The 16148-nt window shown below is 46.8% G+C and overlaps 2 protein-coding genes across 2 annotated transcripts in view; one reads left to right on the top strand and one right to left on the bottom strand.

Moving 5' to 3' along the window:
• Positions 1-16148, top strand: part of CSMD2 (CUB and Sushi multiple domains 2) — a 654766-nt gene that overhangs the window by 316645 nt on the left and 321973 nt on the right. The window lies entirely within an intron of this gene.
• Positions 6569-10836, bottom strand: HMGB4 (high mobility group box 4). The gene is made up of 2 exons (XM_010385173.2): positions 10418-10836; positions 6569-8497 (listed from the first exon to the last, which is right to left on the bottom strand). Exon 2 carries the CDS (start codon positions 7176-7178, stop codon positions 6603-6605), a length of 576 nt encoding a protein of 191 aa, XP_010383475.1. The 5' UTR covers positions 7179-8497; positions 10418-10836; the 3' UTR covers positions 6569-6602.

Here is a 16148-nt window from a genome sequence, read left to right as displayed (position 1 = left end):
CTAGCTGTCAATTCTTCCACTCTTTTTTCAAGATTTTTAGTTTCTTTGCGCTGAGTACATAATTCCTCCTTTAGCTCTGAGAAGTTTGATGGACTGAAGCCTTCTTCTCTCATCTCGTCAAAGTCATTCTCTGTCCAGCTTTGATCCGTTGATGGCGATGGGCTGCGCTCCTTTGCAGGGGGAGATGCGCTCTTATTTTTTGAATTTCCAGCTTTTCTGCCCTGCTTTTTCCCCATCTTTGTGGTTTTATCTGTCTCTGGTCTTTGATGATGGTGACGTACTGATGGGGTTTTGGTATAGGTGTCCTTCCTGTTTGATAGTTTTCCTTCTGACAGTCAGGACTCTCAGCTATAGGTCTGTTGGAGATTGCTTGAGGTCCACTCCAGACCCTGTTTGCCTGGGTGTCAGCAGCAGAGGTTGCAGAAGATAGAATATTGCTGAACAGCGAGTGTACCTGTCTGATTCTTACTTTGGAAGCTTCCTCTCAGGGGTGTACTCCATCCTGTGAGGTGTGGGGTGTCAGACTGCCCCTAGTGGGGGATGTCTCCCAGTTAGGCTACTCAGGGGTCAGGGACCCACTTGAGCAGGCAGTCTGTCCGTTCTCAGATCTCAACCTCTGTGTTGGAAGATCCACTGCTCTCTTCAAAGCTGTCAGACAGAGTCGTTCGCGTCTGCACAGGCCTCTGCTGCTTCCCCTGTTGTTTTTTAGCTGTGCCCTGTCCCCAGAGGTGGAGTCTACAGAGACAGGCAGGTTTCCTTGAGCTGCTGTGAGCTCCACCCAGTTCGAGCTTCCCAGTGGCTTTGTTTACCTACTTAATCCTCAGCAATGGCGGGCGCCCCTCCCCCAGCCTCACTGCTGCCTTGGAGTTAGATTGCTGCAGACTGCTGTGTTAGCAATGAGGGAGGCTCCGTGGGCGTGGGACCCTCCCAGCCAGGTGTGGGGTATATTCTCCTGGTGTGCCAGTTTGCTTAATGCACAGTATTGTGGTGGGAGTTACCCGATTTTCCAGATGTTGTGTGTCTCAGTTCCCCTGGCTAGGAAAAGGGATTCCCTTCCCCCTTGCATTTCCCAGGTGAGGCGATGCCTCGCCCTGCTTCAGCTCTTGCTGGTCCAGCTGCAGCAGCTGACCAGCACCGATTGTCCGGCACTCCCCAGTGAGATGACCCCAGTACCTCAGTTGAAAATGCAGAAATCACCCGTCTTCTGTGTCGCTCACGCTGGGAGTTGGAGACTGGAGCTGTTCCTATTCGGCCATCTTGCCGACAGTTGATTTCCTATCTTAAAGTCCCAGGAACTGGACATTTTTTGCCCCCAAATAATTGACGTTTTAGTGGAGGCTGAAACCAAGATTCCTATGCTGCTGTGTGGCCCAGATGCCAGTTGATTGTTTTGCAACGGATATCAAATTCTCTGTTGGAATTTGAGGGAAACCCAATAAATAAATATACTTATTCCCCCCTCAAGTGCAGAATCAATTGACAGATGCAAGAGAAGAGCAGACGAGGATCAGCATGTCACCTTTATTACTGATGAACTGATTGGAGAGCTGTCTGAATATGCTCTGCAGCTAGGCAGATGGGGAGAGAGAGAAAGGGAGAGTGGGGAGGGCTAACTGAGCATGGTCCGCTCCTCCTCCCAAACCCACCAGATGAGCCATGCCTCTTACGCAGAGTGAATGAGAATTTGTCTGTGGTCCTGGGTCCAGGAGCATCAGTATCACCTGGGAACTTTCAGAAATGCAAATTATAGATCCAACTCCCAGAAATGCTAAATCAAACTCTGGGGGTGAGGCCCAGCACTCTGTGTTTTAATAAAGCCCTGCAGATGATTCTAACACTGGCTTAAAGCTGAGAACCACTGGCCTGTTGGGAATTGTTCCCCACAAGGCCCAGGAAGCAGTATTCCCCTGGAATATTTTGCCACCCATGCCCACCCATTTCCTCCACTTCCTAAGAAAACATATCCCAGAGAGAGGATTCACAGTTCCCACGTTTGGTTTTTAGCTTCCAGCTGCTCCGAGGAATACCAAGTGGAGGCTTCTCATTATCTCCCTTCTTTCCTAAGGAAAAAAATGCCATGGATTTGGTGTCTTCTTTCTTGCAGTCCTATAGAGGGGCAAGGGGTTAATCCCTTTGTTGGCACTTGATAGTCTCTGAAGACTCTAGAATGATCAGCAACACAAAGTCAAAGATGGAAGCATGTGGCTCTCCACTACTGAAATCTCTCTGTGGCTCTCAGTTACGCTTAGATTTCCACATAAACCCCTTGCCAAGGCCTTCACCCTTCCAACCATGTCTCGCCCATTTGTTCACACCTCCAGTCGCTCTGGCCTCCCTCTGTCCCTCTAATATGCCAAGCTCCCTTCTGCAAGGACCTTTGCACTTGCTTCCCTGTTGCTTGGAGGACTCTTCTCGCACACGTTGGCTTGTATGGCTCCTTCTTGCCCTTTAAATCCAAAACCAAATGCCAGCTCCACAGAAATCTTCTGACCACCCATTTCAAGTGCCCTCTATCCTATGCATCATCATTTATCTCATTACCCACGTTTGTTTTCTAGTGAGTACTTGACACTATCAAAAACTGATCCAATATATTTATTTGTGTTGTTTGTTTGTTAAGATGGAGTCTCACTCTGTCGTCCAGGCCAGAGTGCAATCGTACGATCTCAGCTCACTGCAACCTCCGCCCCTTGGGTTCAAGCAATTCTCCTGCCTTAGCCTCCTGAGTAGCTGAGATTACAGGCACGTGCCACCATACCTGGCTAATTATTACATTTTTAGTAGACATGGGGTTTCACCACGTTGATCAGGCTGGTCTCGAACTTCTGACCTCGTGATCCGCCCACCTCGGCCTCCCAAAGTGCTAGGATTATAGGTGTGAGCCACCGTGCCCGGCCTATTTGTTTTTTTTTTTAATTCTCTGTCTCTCCTCACCAGAATGTGAGACATGAGGGACCTTGTTGTATTCCCAGCACCAGAATAGTTGCTGTTATATTGCAGGCATAAGATTTACATAAATATCTGTTGAATTAATGAGTAAGTAAATTAATGACTACATGAACACAGGAAAAGGGTTGAGGAGAGAAGGATCAGAGTTGAGTGATTCAGTCATCGAGATGGTGATGGGCCTGCCTTCCTCTTCTCAAGGACAGGAGCACCTGAGGCCAGTTGAGTGGGCCTGGAATGCTGGCACCACACCAGATTGTCTGCCTACTTTTTCTCTTACCTGTTATCTTAGGTCCAGGCTCCCCCAACTTCTCCTCCTCCTTCCCTCCCTCTCTTTCCACTGTCATTACATTACAGTCATTAGAAACCAGCAGATTCAGACCCTCCTGTTGTCTTTTTCATAAAGGACTGTTAATGGAGTTAGTTTTCAGCAGGGGAACTGCAAACTGTTGTCAACTCTGACTTGGCCACCCACATTCACATAAATTAATCACACAGGAAATCAGAAAGGGGTGGCATGAGGGCTGGGGCCTAGCTGTGTGGGGGCCCTCTTCCCAGAGAGGAGTGTGGTACGTCACACAGCTGCTGCCCACCAAGAGCCCACATTTCAGGTTGGAAACAAGACAACCCAACTGGAACCACTACAGGGTAATACAAGTCAGGATCTAATTAGCACTGGAGGGTAGGAGGTGGCCCTCCACCTTCAAGATATTGGTAACAAAGGAAAGGAAATTAAATGGGGAAGGTAGAGGCTGGAGACAGAAACAAGATTAAAGACAGACTCTTCTAGAATTATAAGGAAGAGGGCATTTATTGAGTAATGTATTCTCTATTGCTATATAACAAATTACCACAGACTTAGTGGCTTAAAACAAAATACACTCATATGGTTTAAACATTTATAGTTTTAAACTTACATTTGTACAATTTCTGTGGGGTTAGGAGTTCAGTAACAGCTTAGCTGGGTGCATTGCTTGAGACCTTGGTCAGCCAAGGCCAAGTTCTCCTCTGGTGGCTTGACTGGGGAAGGATTCACCTCCCCACTTGTGTGGCTGCTGCAGTATTAAGTTCCTTGTGGTTGCTGGACTGAGAACTTCTGTTTCTCACTGGCTGATGTTCTGAGGCCACCCTCAGCTTCTAGACATTTCCCACAGTTCCTTGTCATTCCTTGCTACATGGGCTTCTCAAACTTGACCACTTATTTCATCAAGCAGCAAGGAGAATCCCTAGAGCAGTGGCTAGCAATATGTAGTATTATTTATCATTACGTAATCACAGAAGTGACATTCCATCTCCTTTGCCACATTCTATTGGTTAGAAGAAAGTCACATGTCCAGCCCACACTTAATAGGAGGGGACTATACAAGGGTGTGAACACCAGGAAAGGGGGAAAGGATTATGGAACAACCACCCTAGAGTATATCCGCTACATTACCTATTAGGTTTAGGACTATGCCAAGTACTTTTACATGTATTACCTCAGTTAACTGCTAAAACAGCCTGTAAGGCAGGCATTATCCTCCTTGAACAGATAAGAACATGAGGCTCAGAGGAATGAGAACTTGCCCTAAGTCCTGCCAACATTAAGATGGGGACCACCATATCATAGCATCAAGTGAACTTGTATGAGTGTACACGCTGGAGGGCCAGCACCCTTACAGTAAGGAGCAAGGGCCTCAGGGAGGCGGGGAGGGGGCAGCAAGAGCAGGAGGGGGTTAGCTCTCCGTGAGGGGTGAGACCAAGAGGAAAGGATGGGTATGGATTACATTTCCAGAATGAAGGAAGCTGAGAGCATTTATATCTGAGGATCTCTATTTTCTCAATGAAGCAGAAAATGAGGGCGTCTCCTGAGAGGGTGGAGGTTGGGCTAGAAGGGAAGCAGAGCCAAGTTGGAATAGCAGCTGTGGGGAATGGGGAATGGGAATTTTGCCAGCATGCCTACAAAGTTGTCAAGTGGAATAAGGCTGCTTCCTTCATGAAGACTGCAGCATAGGCTTGGTGGGTGGTCCCCAGTCCCTCCCCTATTACTTTCCATATTCACTTTCATCATCTTGCTTTGCAGTGCTGCAATTTACGCCCAAGTCCATCTCTCTTGTCAGAAGGAAAGTTTGTATAGGGTGGGAACTTAACAGTAGTGTGTAATGTGCCTCTCCATACCCAGCACAGGGCCTGGCACATGAAAATCCTCCGCAAATGACCTGTTTGCTTCCAGACCCTGAATTTCTAAATCACTGTATTACCTCTCATCCCCTAAAGGCTCATGCAGTTCTAAAAGACTGTTCAAAAATATGTATTTTTACTTTTCAGCACAGTAGAATAGAAAGTGTAGGTCCCTCTATCATGGAATAGGGGTCCTTAGAGGTGGAGTTAGGGAGGTCTGTTGCATGTATAAACTGGTGACAAAAAAAGCAGCTTTGCATTTTGGCCCAGTATTTTTGATGTCAAGAAGCCAGAAGAACCATTTCAAAATATTCCATTTCAGTCTTTATTGATTGGTATGGAATGTTGCCCACAGTATATTCTTGCCTGAAAAATCTAGTTACCAGACAGACACTTACAGCGCAATCCCATTTGTGTCAAATTATAGTCAAGTAGACAAAAAACCTAAGTCAAACCATCTCAGGGAAAAAATGCAATGTGTTTTTCATCTTCAATGAAAAGTTTCGGAGACTATTCAGATGCCACAGGGATTCTACCATCTCGGCCTCCTTCTTGGGCCCTATGAGATGGCAAATGGCTGTCCACATTCCCTGGACTGCAGTGTCCCCCAGGACTCCTTACACAGGCCCAGAGATCCACCCTGATAGGACCAACTTGGGTCACATGCCCACCACTGAGCCGATGACTGTGGCCAAGGCGATCCTGCCCTCTGATCAGCCTTGGTCACAAAAGGGAGTCAGGGTGTTGTGAACAAGAGGAAGAGGAGTGGATGCCACATATTATACCTCTATCCACTGAAAAACAACTGCTCTGGTCCCCAGCCCCCTGCTTTTTTTTTGCTTTTTTTTTTTTTTTGTAAAATCTGCCCCTTGCCTCCTCCTGATTAAGGAACACCCCTGGGGCTCACCCTGGCCCCACTGAGCATATCTAAGTGTTGCTGGAAATCCTGGGTCCCCTCAGGCCTATCTCAACTCAGATATCATATGTTTCTCCTGGGGCCTGAAGTGGGAGCTTGAACTCTAGGCCTTCTAGCCCTGGCAGTCTTCCCAGTCACACCTTTTGTTTACTGCTGACACTTCTCTCAAAGCTAGCCCTTCCCTCCCTTTCCCTCCCCTCCATTCCCCTCCTTTCTCTTCCCTCCCCCTCCTCTCCCCTCCCTCTCCTTCCCCTCTTCTCCTTCTCTCTCCCCATCCTCTCCCTCCCCCTCCTCTCCCCATCCTCTCCCTCCCCCTCCTCTCCCTTCTCTCCCTCCATCCCACTCCTTCTCCCTCCCTTCCCCTCCCTTCCCTTCTCCTCCCTTCCCCTTCTTTCCCTTCTCCTCTCCCTTCCCCTTCTCTCCCTTCCTCTCCTCAGGATCAGTTTCCCTGCCCCAATCTCTCTCTACCAAGCCACTCCCTCCTCCACAAAGCATCAGTCACAGCTACTCTAATGCTACACGTGAGACCAGGAACAGGAAATATGATTGAATGGCATTTTATTTTTTCAAACTGGATCCATCAGCTCTGCCTGACTCTTTTCCCTCTGCACCCGTTTCTAGCTGACATTCGGTACTTCTTCCTGGCATTACATTGTTTACATTGTTTACGGTAGAGTTCAAGTTCCTCGAAGTACTTAGCTCTCAGGAGAGCCGCTCTCTGCTCATAAGGGTGCTTCTCCAGGTCTGTCGTTGCTGACCACATCTTCCCTGTGGCCTTGGCCACCTGCACCACCGACCAGCTCGGGTTCTCCCTCTTCAGCTGAGCATAGTGGTCTTGGCAGAAGAGTAGGAAGGATGATGGAGGCCGTCTGGGTGCCTGGGGATCCCGCTTTCTCCGTTTCTTCCTCTTGCCAACGTAATTCATCATTTCTTCCTGGTATCGGGCTTTGTCGAGTTTGGCCAGGGCTTCATATTTGGCCTTTTCATGCTTTGAGATGGATCTCCATTTTTCCGAACACTTTCTAGAGAACTCTTTAAAGCCAACGTAGGTATTCGGCTGCTGCTCCTTGAATTTGTTTCTGTAATTCAGCAAAAAGTGGATGTAAGAAGAGACGTTTGCCTTAGGCTTTAGCTGGATTTCTTTTCCCATGTTCATAAGTTCATCTTTTTTCTGGATTCAGTAACTTGAACAGGAGAGACTGTTGTCCCCACACTCCAGGAGCAATCTAGAAGGTGCTCTGCTTGCGGTGAATTTTTCTGTCTGCAAGAGCTGCAGTCAGGGCTCAGCCTTTTCAGTGGTGATGGCATTGTTGAGTCAGAGGAGGGAAACTGTGACATCGTCCACAAGCCAGCCAATCCCAGCCAACACCTGTGGGCATTTGTGTACGGGTGTTCTTATTGGTTGGTTACTTGAGGGTCAATGGTTGCCTCTCATGAAAGATGATGGTTCATTCATAGAAGGCTATGAGGCAGCTATGTCCCCCAGAAATAATTTTCCTTGGCTTTCTAGAGGCAGTGGGTTTTGCTGCACGTTGGGGGCTTAAAATCCCTAGGCTGTAGTGACAGGCCATGGGGTCTGCTTTCCTCACTATACGATTGTCAGGATGCCGCCTCATCCCTTCCAAAGACAGGCTGAGAATAATGAACATAGGGAGGTGGATAGCTCCAGGGCTGTCATGATAAAATGTGAAGTCTTTCTGTTTGCCTTGAACAGTGGCAGCTCATGCCATACAAAGGGTTTAGTAGTAACTCTAAAAGTAATCAGGTATGACAGCTGTGACTTGGTTCCTGTCAGGACAAAGTTGTCTAATTTAAAACCTGAGTGCTTGGGCTGTGAATTTGAACTCTTCGTTTCTCTGAAGAAATGTGAGGGGAAAGAGGGAGGAGAACCTTGAGATTTTATTAATTAACACTTGAGTCTATGAAAATGAGATGGAATTTGTAGCACATCCAGAAGTCTCCCCACTCTCGCGTGAGGGGTCCCCATTTCTTAGGTTTAGAACGCAAAGCTGTAACAGCTACACTCAAACTGGCTGGCTTCTGGCTTTTGGTCAAAGTAGTTGTGGATATTCCACTAGTCTTTCAATTGGAGGGAAGAGAAAAGATGAAAAAGTGTCATTTTTTGGGCCTTTGGACACTGCTAGGTACTTGCCTGTGTAGTGTTGGGTTTAATATAACTTAATGGTTGATGATAGCCCCAAATTTATAGGACTAGAAAACCGGGTTTCATTAACATAAAAAGTAACATGTTCAAGGTTGAACAGCCACTCACGGGTGGGAGTGTGGATTTTGACTGCTGATTGCTTGACCTAAGCCTGTACTTCATCCTGCCTGCACAGAGCTGCTGCCAGGGCACTGAGGGTCCAGATGCGTGGTCTCAGCAGCTGAACCGGACAAGGAAACTTGCCTAAGACGACCATATTTTGAATTTTTCCGGGTTTATTCCCAGGGTTCCAAGACTTCAACATTCATCTTCTGTAAAAGAAAGATGGAAACTAGTAAGAGTCTCCAATCCTGAATTCTTGCCCCAGCTCTGCTGCAAGGTGGTGGCCCAAGCCAGCCCCTTCCCCTGTGTGAGCTTATGATCTTTCATAAATTGAGCATTCTGGACTGGCCAGGAAAGCCCCTCCAGGGGACAAGCTGTAGTTGTGTGGCAGGATTTGGGGGCCTATAAGATATCAAATGCCAATCAAGGAAGTCTGGACTAGCAGGGGGTCTGGCAAAGGAACAGATTACTTTGGGGACACTTCTCAGCCCAGGTAGTCTTTTTTCCCCTGGCTCTTTCTCCCAAGGGGCCGGAGGTTGACTCACACATTTGCTGGACATGAGCAGGACTGCATAGAAGAATGGGACACAGCTCCTTTCTGAGATCAAAAGATGGGACATGAGGAAGAACTTTAATGAAAGTCCACATATTAATCAGACTCTGCTTAGGCTCAGACATACACACACACACACACACACACAGTAGCTTATCTGTGTCTCTGTTCATAACCTTCCATCCCTCTCATGATGATAAGATCCAGGAAGATTAACCCACAATAGCTATCGGGAAGCTAACAGATTTAAGAAGAAAAAGCAGTAAAAGGGAAAAGCTATGTCAATCTCCCCTAAAGTCCTTGTTTAGGGGAGCTTAGGAAAGGTAAATAAATCTGGCTTCCTAAATCAATGCTGTGTGCTGGGTATCTAAGATTTGCCATTCCAGATCCCCTTTCCAGCCTTCTCCAACCTTCTCTTTTCAGCCTTCTCTGGCCTGGGAAGCTGGTCTGTATGAGCCACATCAATGGATCCCATACCCTCTGGTTTCCATCTCACTTTGGTCAATGAGGTCCCCCATAGGAGATCAGAGATGGAGGAAAATTAGGTCAAGGCATTTATTCTCCTGGATCCCCACCCCAGCGTCACCTGTAGCTGGTTCTGTGTCCCTGGACTAAAGGTCACTGGTCCTCATAAGATGTTCTCTCTAAGTGACTCTCTCCTTCCAGTACAGGCATTGCCCCCACTCTTTATCTCCTTATGCCTAGGGTAGTAAAAGCTCAACTTTTATGAGCCTTTGAGGTCTCTGCTACTTTCCCACACTCTGCCCTCACCAATTATTTTAATTTTGAGTGGCCATCTGTTTCCTGCTGGGACCCTAACCAAAGTACCATGTTTTTAGCCTTTCACCATGTAGGCATCAGTTTAATAGAGAAGAGTAATGAGCTTCTGGAGATCCAAGTGCCCGGCAGTCACAGAGCCTGGAGTGGTCTGCAGAGCAAGCATGCCTGCAAGGACAGTGGCATGACCAGACCACATGCCCAGGAAGAGGTGTCCAATATTCCCTAGATTATGAGATGACCTCCAGGCAGGAGCATTGGTCTAGAGGGCCAGATAGTAAATATGATAAGGCTTGGTGAACCACAGGGTTTCTGTTGCAAGTACCCAGCTCTGCCACTATACCCCGAAAGTAACCATAGAAAATACCTAAACCAATGAGTGTGGCTGTGTTCCAATAAAACCTTATTTTAAAAAAATAGGCTGCAAGCTGGGGGTCATAAATCTGCCAACTCGTCATCCACAGATGTGAGTTCAGTATTTTCAAACATCTTGTTTGCAGTCTGCAATAAGAAATACATTTTACATAATGACTCATTTACATACATACATACTTAATATTTATATAATACTTAATATGAGCCAGCCTCTCTTCTAAGCACTTTATGTGTATCATTCTATTCAATCCTCATAACAAGCCTATGGGAGGGCTATTTTTATCTCCATACAAGGATAAAGGTAGCAAAGCACAGAGAAGATAGAGATAAAAATGTTCTACTTGTATGACGTACTCTTATTTTCTACTCTGTTCTAGTCACTTCTACTTTATGTTGTTATTTAAAATGCCACCCACAGACTGACCTCATGACCCACTGATGGGTCACACTCCAAGGATGGATTTGAAAAACACCATCCAGACAAGCTGAGAGGGAGCTTCCACCTTGGAGACTGTGAGATCCTCTTTACTTGGTGACAATAACATGAAGTGGAAAGAACATGGCCTTTGAAGCCAGACAGATATAAGTTCAAATTCTAGCTTTACCATTTATAGCTGAGTAACTTTGGGCAAGTCTAGGCTCATTACAACCATATCTCTGAGAAGTAGTGAGATGATAATAAAGCCATGAGGATGAAACAAATTGAAATGATAGAAATAAAAACAGCTGGCACTCCCCATCTCCTACAGTGTGGGCTGGACTTAGCCACCCACTCCTAATGAATAGAACATGGAAATAGACAAACAGTAACTTTACAGTGGGGAAATCTGGCAGACACCACTTTAACCAAGTGATCAAAGTAAGCATCATCAGTAACGGGTCATGCTGAGATCACAGAACCCCCTTCTGTGATGCCATAATAAGAGCATCTCACCCCCATGATATTCTTCCCAAAAATCCATAGCCAAGGTCTATGAAAAACCATTAGACAAACTGAAATAAAGAACATTCTACCAAACACCTGATCAGTACCCTTCAATAATGTCAAGATCTTAAAAAAACCAAGGCAAGACTAAGAAACTAATGCAAATTGGAAGAAACCAAGAAGACAGGACAAGTGCAATGAGAGATGCTAGACTGAATCCTGGGACAGAAAAAAAAGTGGGGCACTGGTGGAAATCTGGGAAGATCTGAATAAAATGTTTCATTTAGTTAATAGTACTGTACCATTGCTGATTTCTTAGTTTTTACACATGTCCCAGGGTTATGTAAGATGCCAACATTAGGGAATCTGGGTGAAGGGTATACAGGACATTTCTGTACCATCTTTGCACTCTTTTCTTATTTCAAAATAACATTTTTTGAAAAAACGTCTTCCCAGTTAATAGCAATGTGCACCCAGGGTAAAGACACCCTGCTCTTGATCCATCACCTCCAGGAATCACAGGGCCAGATTTTACCCTCAATTACATCAGCATATGGTCTTAGCATATCTCTGTCAAAGTATCTCTCAAATATTGGAGCATGATGGAATCACGTAAGCTTTTCAAAACCCTCCGTACTCAGGCCGCAGCAACAACACAAAAATACCTGACATAGGCATGTGTTTGTCAAATGCTTTGAAGCTTCCTTCATCCCCCTCCTGCTCCTTCCTCTGTGGAGTGGGACTCACTGGTTGCATTGACCCTCTGAGCAAGACATCTGCAAGTGGCAGAAGAATGCCTCTCCAAAGATGCCGGCGTCCTAAGCCCTGAAACCTGTGAATTTGTTCCTTACTTGGCAAAAGGGACTTTGTAGCTAAGATTACTCTAAGGATTTAGAGATAGGGAGATGATCCTGGATTATCCAGGTGAGCCTGATAGAATCACATGGCCTTTGTAAGAGGAAGGCAGGAGAGTCACAGTCAGAGGAGATGTGATGAGAGAAGCAGAGGATCAGAGGTGGAGAGAGATTTGAAGATGCTACACTGCTGGTATTGAAGACAAGGGCAAGAGGCCACAAGCCAAGAAATGCAGGTGGCTACTAGCAGCTGGAAAAGGCAAGCAAAAGGATTCTCCCCTGGTGCCACCAGAGGGGCTCAGCCCTCCCCACACCTTGATCTTGGCCTGCTGAAACCCATTTTGGACTTCTGACCTCCAGAATTATAACACAATACATTTGTGTTCTTTAAGCCCCTAAATGTGCCGTTATTTGTTAAGGCAGCAATAGGAAACTAGCACAGTGTCTTTCTCCTCCAGCTTCTTGTCTGTAACTTTTCCTCTGCCATTCTTAACCCCTGCTTGTGTTAATACAGAAGACACATTTTAAGCTGAAAGTTTTACACCACCGCATATTCGATTTGTTGAGGGAGGAGAACATGATATATTCAATCCTGCACACTCTTCTTCACTCACTTGCTGACTCATTAAGTCACTAATTCACTCATTCACTTACCAATTAATTCACTCTTATGTTCTTTCAGTTCATTCACTCACTCATGTACTCACACACCCATCTCAATAAATAGCTGTTGAGTTGCTGGAGTAGTGTGGCTGCTGCTTTGATGGCCAGTGATGAACAGTGTTTGAGAGATGGATGTGTCTCAGGAAGGAGGGTGGCAGTCCAAAGAATCATCTGAATTCACCTGGATCGCTACATAGTAAGAAGCCAGATAGGGAGGCCAGGCCATAAGCAGTCAGTCCAAGACTCTTTTGGCACTGACCTCTTGCCAGGAGCTGTTAATCAGATGTGAGCACAATATTTTAATAAATATGATGATCACACTTTGGGTACATCATCTCTGGAAGCCTGGAAGCATGAAAAGAGAGATTAATTTATCCAAGGCCACAGAGCAATAAGTGGCAGAGCCAGGCTTCGAACTCAAGCTTGTTTGACCCTTTGGCTCATATGTTTAGCCTCTGTGGGTAGTCTAGGATCTCCCTTGGTTGGGGCTAGGGTAAGGAAGCAACCGGGAAGGAACAAGGCCAAGAATTTCAGGAGGAGTGAAGAAGAAAGGAGAAAAGGTTGTCTAAATCTCAACGTTTAAAAAGATTCAGGTGAATCGTTTCTAATCTGGGTTGATCCTCATTCTGGATAGATCTAGTCAACTTATCTCTAGGTTATGGGATATTCCAAGTCCAGGAGGTCAACTGACCTGGATGACCTATAGAACTTCACCAGCATCTGAAGATAAGCACGGAGCCTGCATCTCCTCCCAAGGGCAGAGGCTTGCCAAAGCCAGGTGAGGTGTCAGCACCCAGACCAATGGACTAGTGGACAGGTGGGCAGGCAGTGGTCAGATGATTAGACACAGAATGGGATCAGCATGGTGGGGGGATGCCTGGCTACCTATGAAAGGATACGGGACAGATCTAGAACAAGACCAACTCTGGGTTGATACCTCACACCGTGATCTATGGACACTCCTCACAGGTCTTTAAAAACCTACTCCTTTATACCACAGAATAGGAGAGTGACCCTGATCATTCAGTCCACCTACTTCTCCTTCATCCACAGTAGACGTCTTTTGTTTTGTCTGCCTAGTGCTCCTCCCTTCTTTTGAGCACATTCCTTCTTTTTGGAGAATTGTCCCCAAACTAGTCATGGGGTTCTAGTGGGGGCCACCTCCTTGGCCCCAGGAATGGGCACATTCCCCAGCTAAACTAATCAGAGGCCTCTGATGGGCTTTTTCTAATTAGAATCATGGGGAGAGATCATCATCTTCTCTCTAGTGGTGAAGGTGAGAGAGTGAATCACAGAGCTACTAAGGGTGGTCATGGCCCCAGCCTCAAGCAGCTGCCATTTGCAATAGAAAGAATGATGCCAGCGGGCAGACCACAACATAGATGGGGCACAGAGAGAGAGGCTTTGTAGCATCTGAGTTCCTGGTTCTGGCAATCCCTGAGGCCAGCTACAACTCCACTCTTCCTATGGTTTAGCTACAATCCATAGCAGCCAATCATTTCTTCTGTAGGTAGATGTGATCTGGATTTCTCCCATCTGAAAGCCAAAGTATAAGGCATTAATCTAGATGGATGGCAGCAAGCAATACAAGAAGAGAGAAATTCTCCTCTCCCCTATTTTTGATGCTTTTTGGGCACATGCTATGTGCCAGGCACCTTTTATATGCATCACCTCACTTAAACCTTTTAACAGATCAATGAAGTGGGTGCTGTTATTATTCTTACTATATAGATAGGGAAACGAGGCCCAAGGCAGGTCAGTTACTTGCCCAAAGTGAGGCAGTATGTTTAGAGCTGATGATACTTGAATCCAGGCAGTCTCCTTCTAGGGCCCATGTGCGAAGTCTCCACCCCAAATTGCTTTCTATTCAGTAAATCTTATTCCCTTTGCCTATGAGTCTACCTTGCTGTACAGAGATATGGCAGGGCCAAAAGTTGTAGATGTCGTGTCTTGAGGCCTTAGAGGGAACTTTGTAAGCATCACTCACAATCACACTATGAGATATAAACTGGGGAAAGAGGGGCTCAGAGAAGTGAAACCACCTCTCCAAGGTCACATGGCCAGCAGATGATGAAGGCAGGATTAGAACTCAGCTCTATGGGACTCTAGGACCACTTGCTCGCTAGCCTTGGTGTTTTTGAGATGTTTAGCCCACCCATTCTCCAGCTGTTGGGCAGCTCACTCATTCTTCTGGGCATCAGAGCTGCTGATCTCTGGCAGGGCCCACTAGCTGCCTCCTGACAGGGGGAGGAACATGCATGATGCTCAAACTCAGAGTGGCAGTTGAGTGGCAGGTACACACTGATGTGGACAGCTCCTCAAGAAGCCATTTACAGCAGTCCCTCTGGGTGAGAAATAGTACTAATTACAAGCAGTGGAGGCTTCTACAAGGCAAGCGGTGCCACCCTCTATGGCAGGAAGCAAGTTCCTTCTCCAAGTCATGTCTGCCAGTGACAGGTGGAAAGTGGGCAAGGCTGAGGAAGCAGGGGCCAGTGGAGGCCAGGCTGGGGTTCCCCAGAGAAAGAGGGAAGGTGATGGCCAGGTGTACTGGCTGGTCTGGGTACAACAGAGTGCTCTGTCCTTCTACCCCTGCATTGCTCTGTCACCAGAGTAGATGCAGGTGCCTCGTTTCCCTGGAGAAAACTAAGCCAGGCTGCTCTGCGGTCTGCTCTGAAGGGAAGGGTTCAAGGCCCTGGTAAGATCTCACCCCCTCTTCTCAAACCCCAGCAAGGCAGGGGGAAGATAGCTCACGTTTGTGAGGCACCTACTGTATGCTAGGCACAGACTTGGTCACATTACACACATGAGCACTGCTGCTCAGAGGAATCCCATTGCACAGATGAGGAAACTGAGGCTCAGAGAAGTTATGTCACATGCCTATGTTCACACTAGGAAACAGTGGAACCCAGATTCAAATATAGCGCTGTCTGGTTTCGAAGGCCTGGCCCTTAACCCTTAACCTTTTTAAACCTATTGCCTCTGTGGGGAACAACACAGGTGATGCGCCAGATAGGTGTCATCTTCACTTAGAGACTCGAGCCAGGAAGAAGAGGGTTGAGTAGAGTTGAGTGTGAATGTGCTGTAGTCACCACACTCTTGAGGGCTGCACCCTGTTTCTGGGCCAAGCCTGACGGGGATAGGCTTTAACATCCTAGAGCATGGAGGCTGCCAGTCCTCAGCGCTGCCATCCCGGATCTCAGATCTAATGTGTAATAGAGACTTGGGCTGGGGACAGGGGACAGCCAGCTAAAGGCTTAGCAGCTGGTCAGAGTGGAGACTGCTCTTAGATTCTGTCCAGTCAGACTGGCTCAGGACCTGGAGGATAAATGTACAAGGTTCAGGACATCATATAAGAGTAATAAGGGCAAGTTGGGGAGGCAGCAACAGACATGGAAGAAATGATGCTAGGACACCGTTTCCCAAATCTCCCCTGGGAAAGCCACGCCTGTGGAATCTTTTCCTCATTAAAGTGAGTAGGCAGCCCTTCTCTCCATCCAAACCTCAAATGGGGGCCATAGGGACCTACCTTCCTGATAGAAGTTCCATCAGCTGATTGGCTTAGTGTGAGACACATGACCACCAGGATCCAATCACCTGTAGCCTATGAGTCACATGATGTACATGGCTGCCCCTTTCAGGAGCTGTGGGTTGAGGGAAGGAGACTGCTCTTCAAAGGCTTCTAGTCCTCATAAGAAAGTAGAACTGCCTGATTT

The sequence above is a fragment of the Rhinopithecus roxellana genome, chromosome 12 (genome assembly GCF_007565055.1).
Source record: "Rhinopithecus roxellana isolate Shanxi Qingling chromosome 12, ASM756505v1, whole genome shotgun sequence".
Classification (NCBI taxonomy): Eukaryota; Metazoa; Chordata; class Mammalia; order Primates; family Cercopithecidae; genus Rhinopithecus; species Rhinopithecus roxellana.
This window is presented reverse-complemented; position numbering and strand designations above follow the sequence as displayed.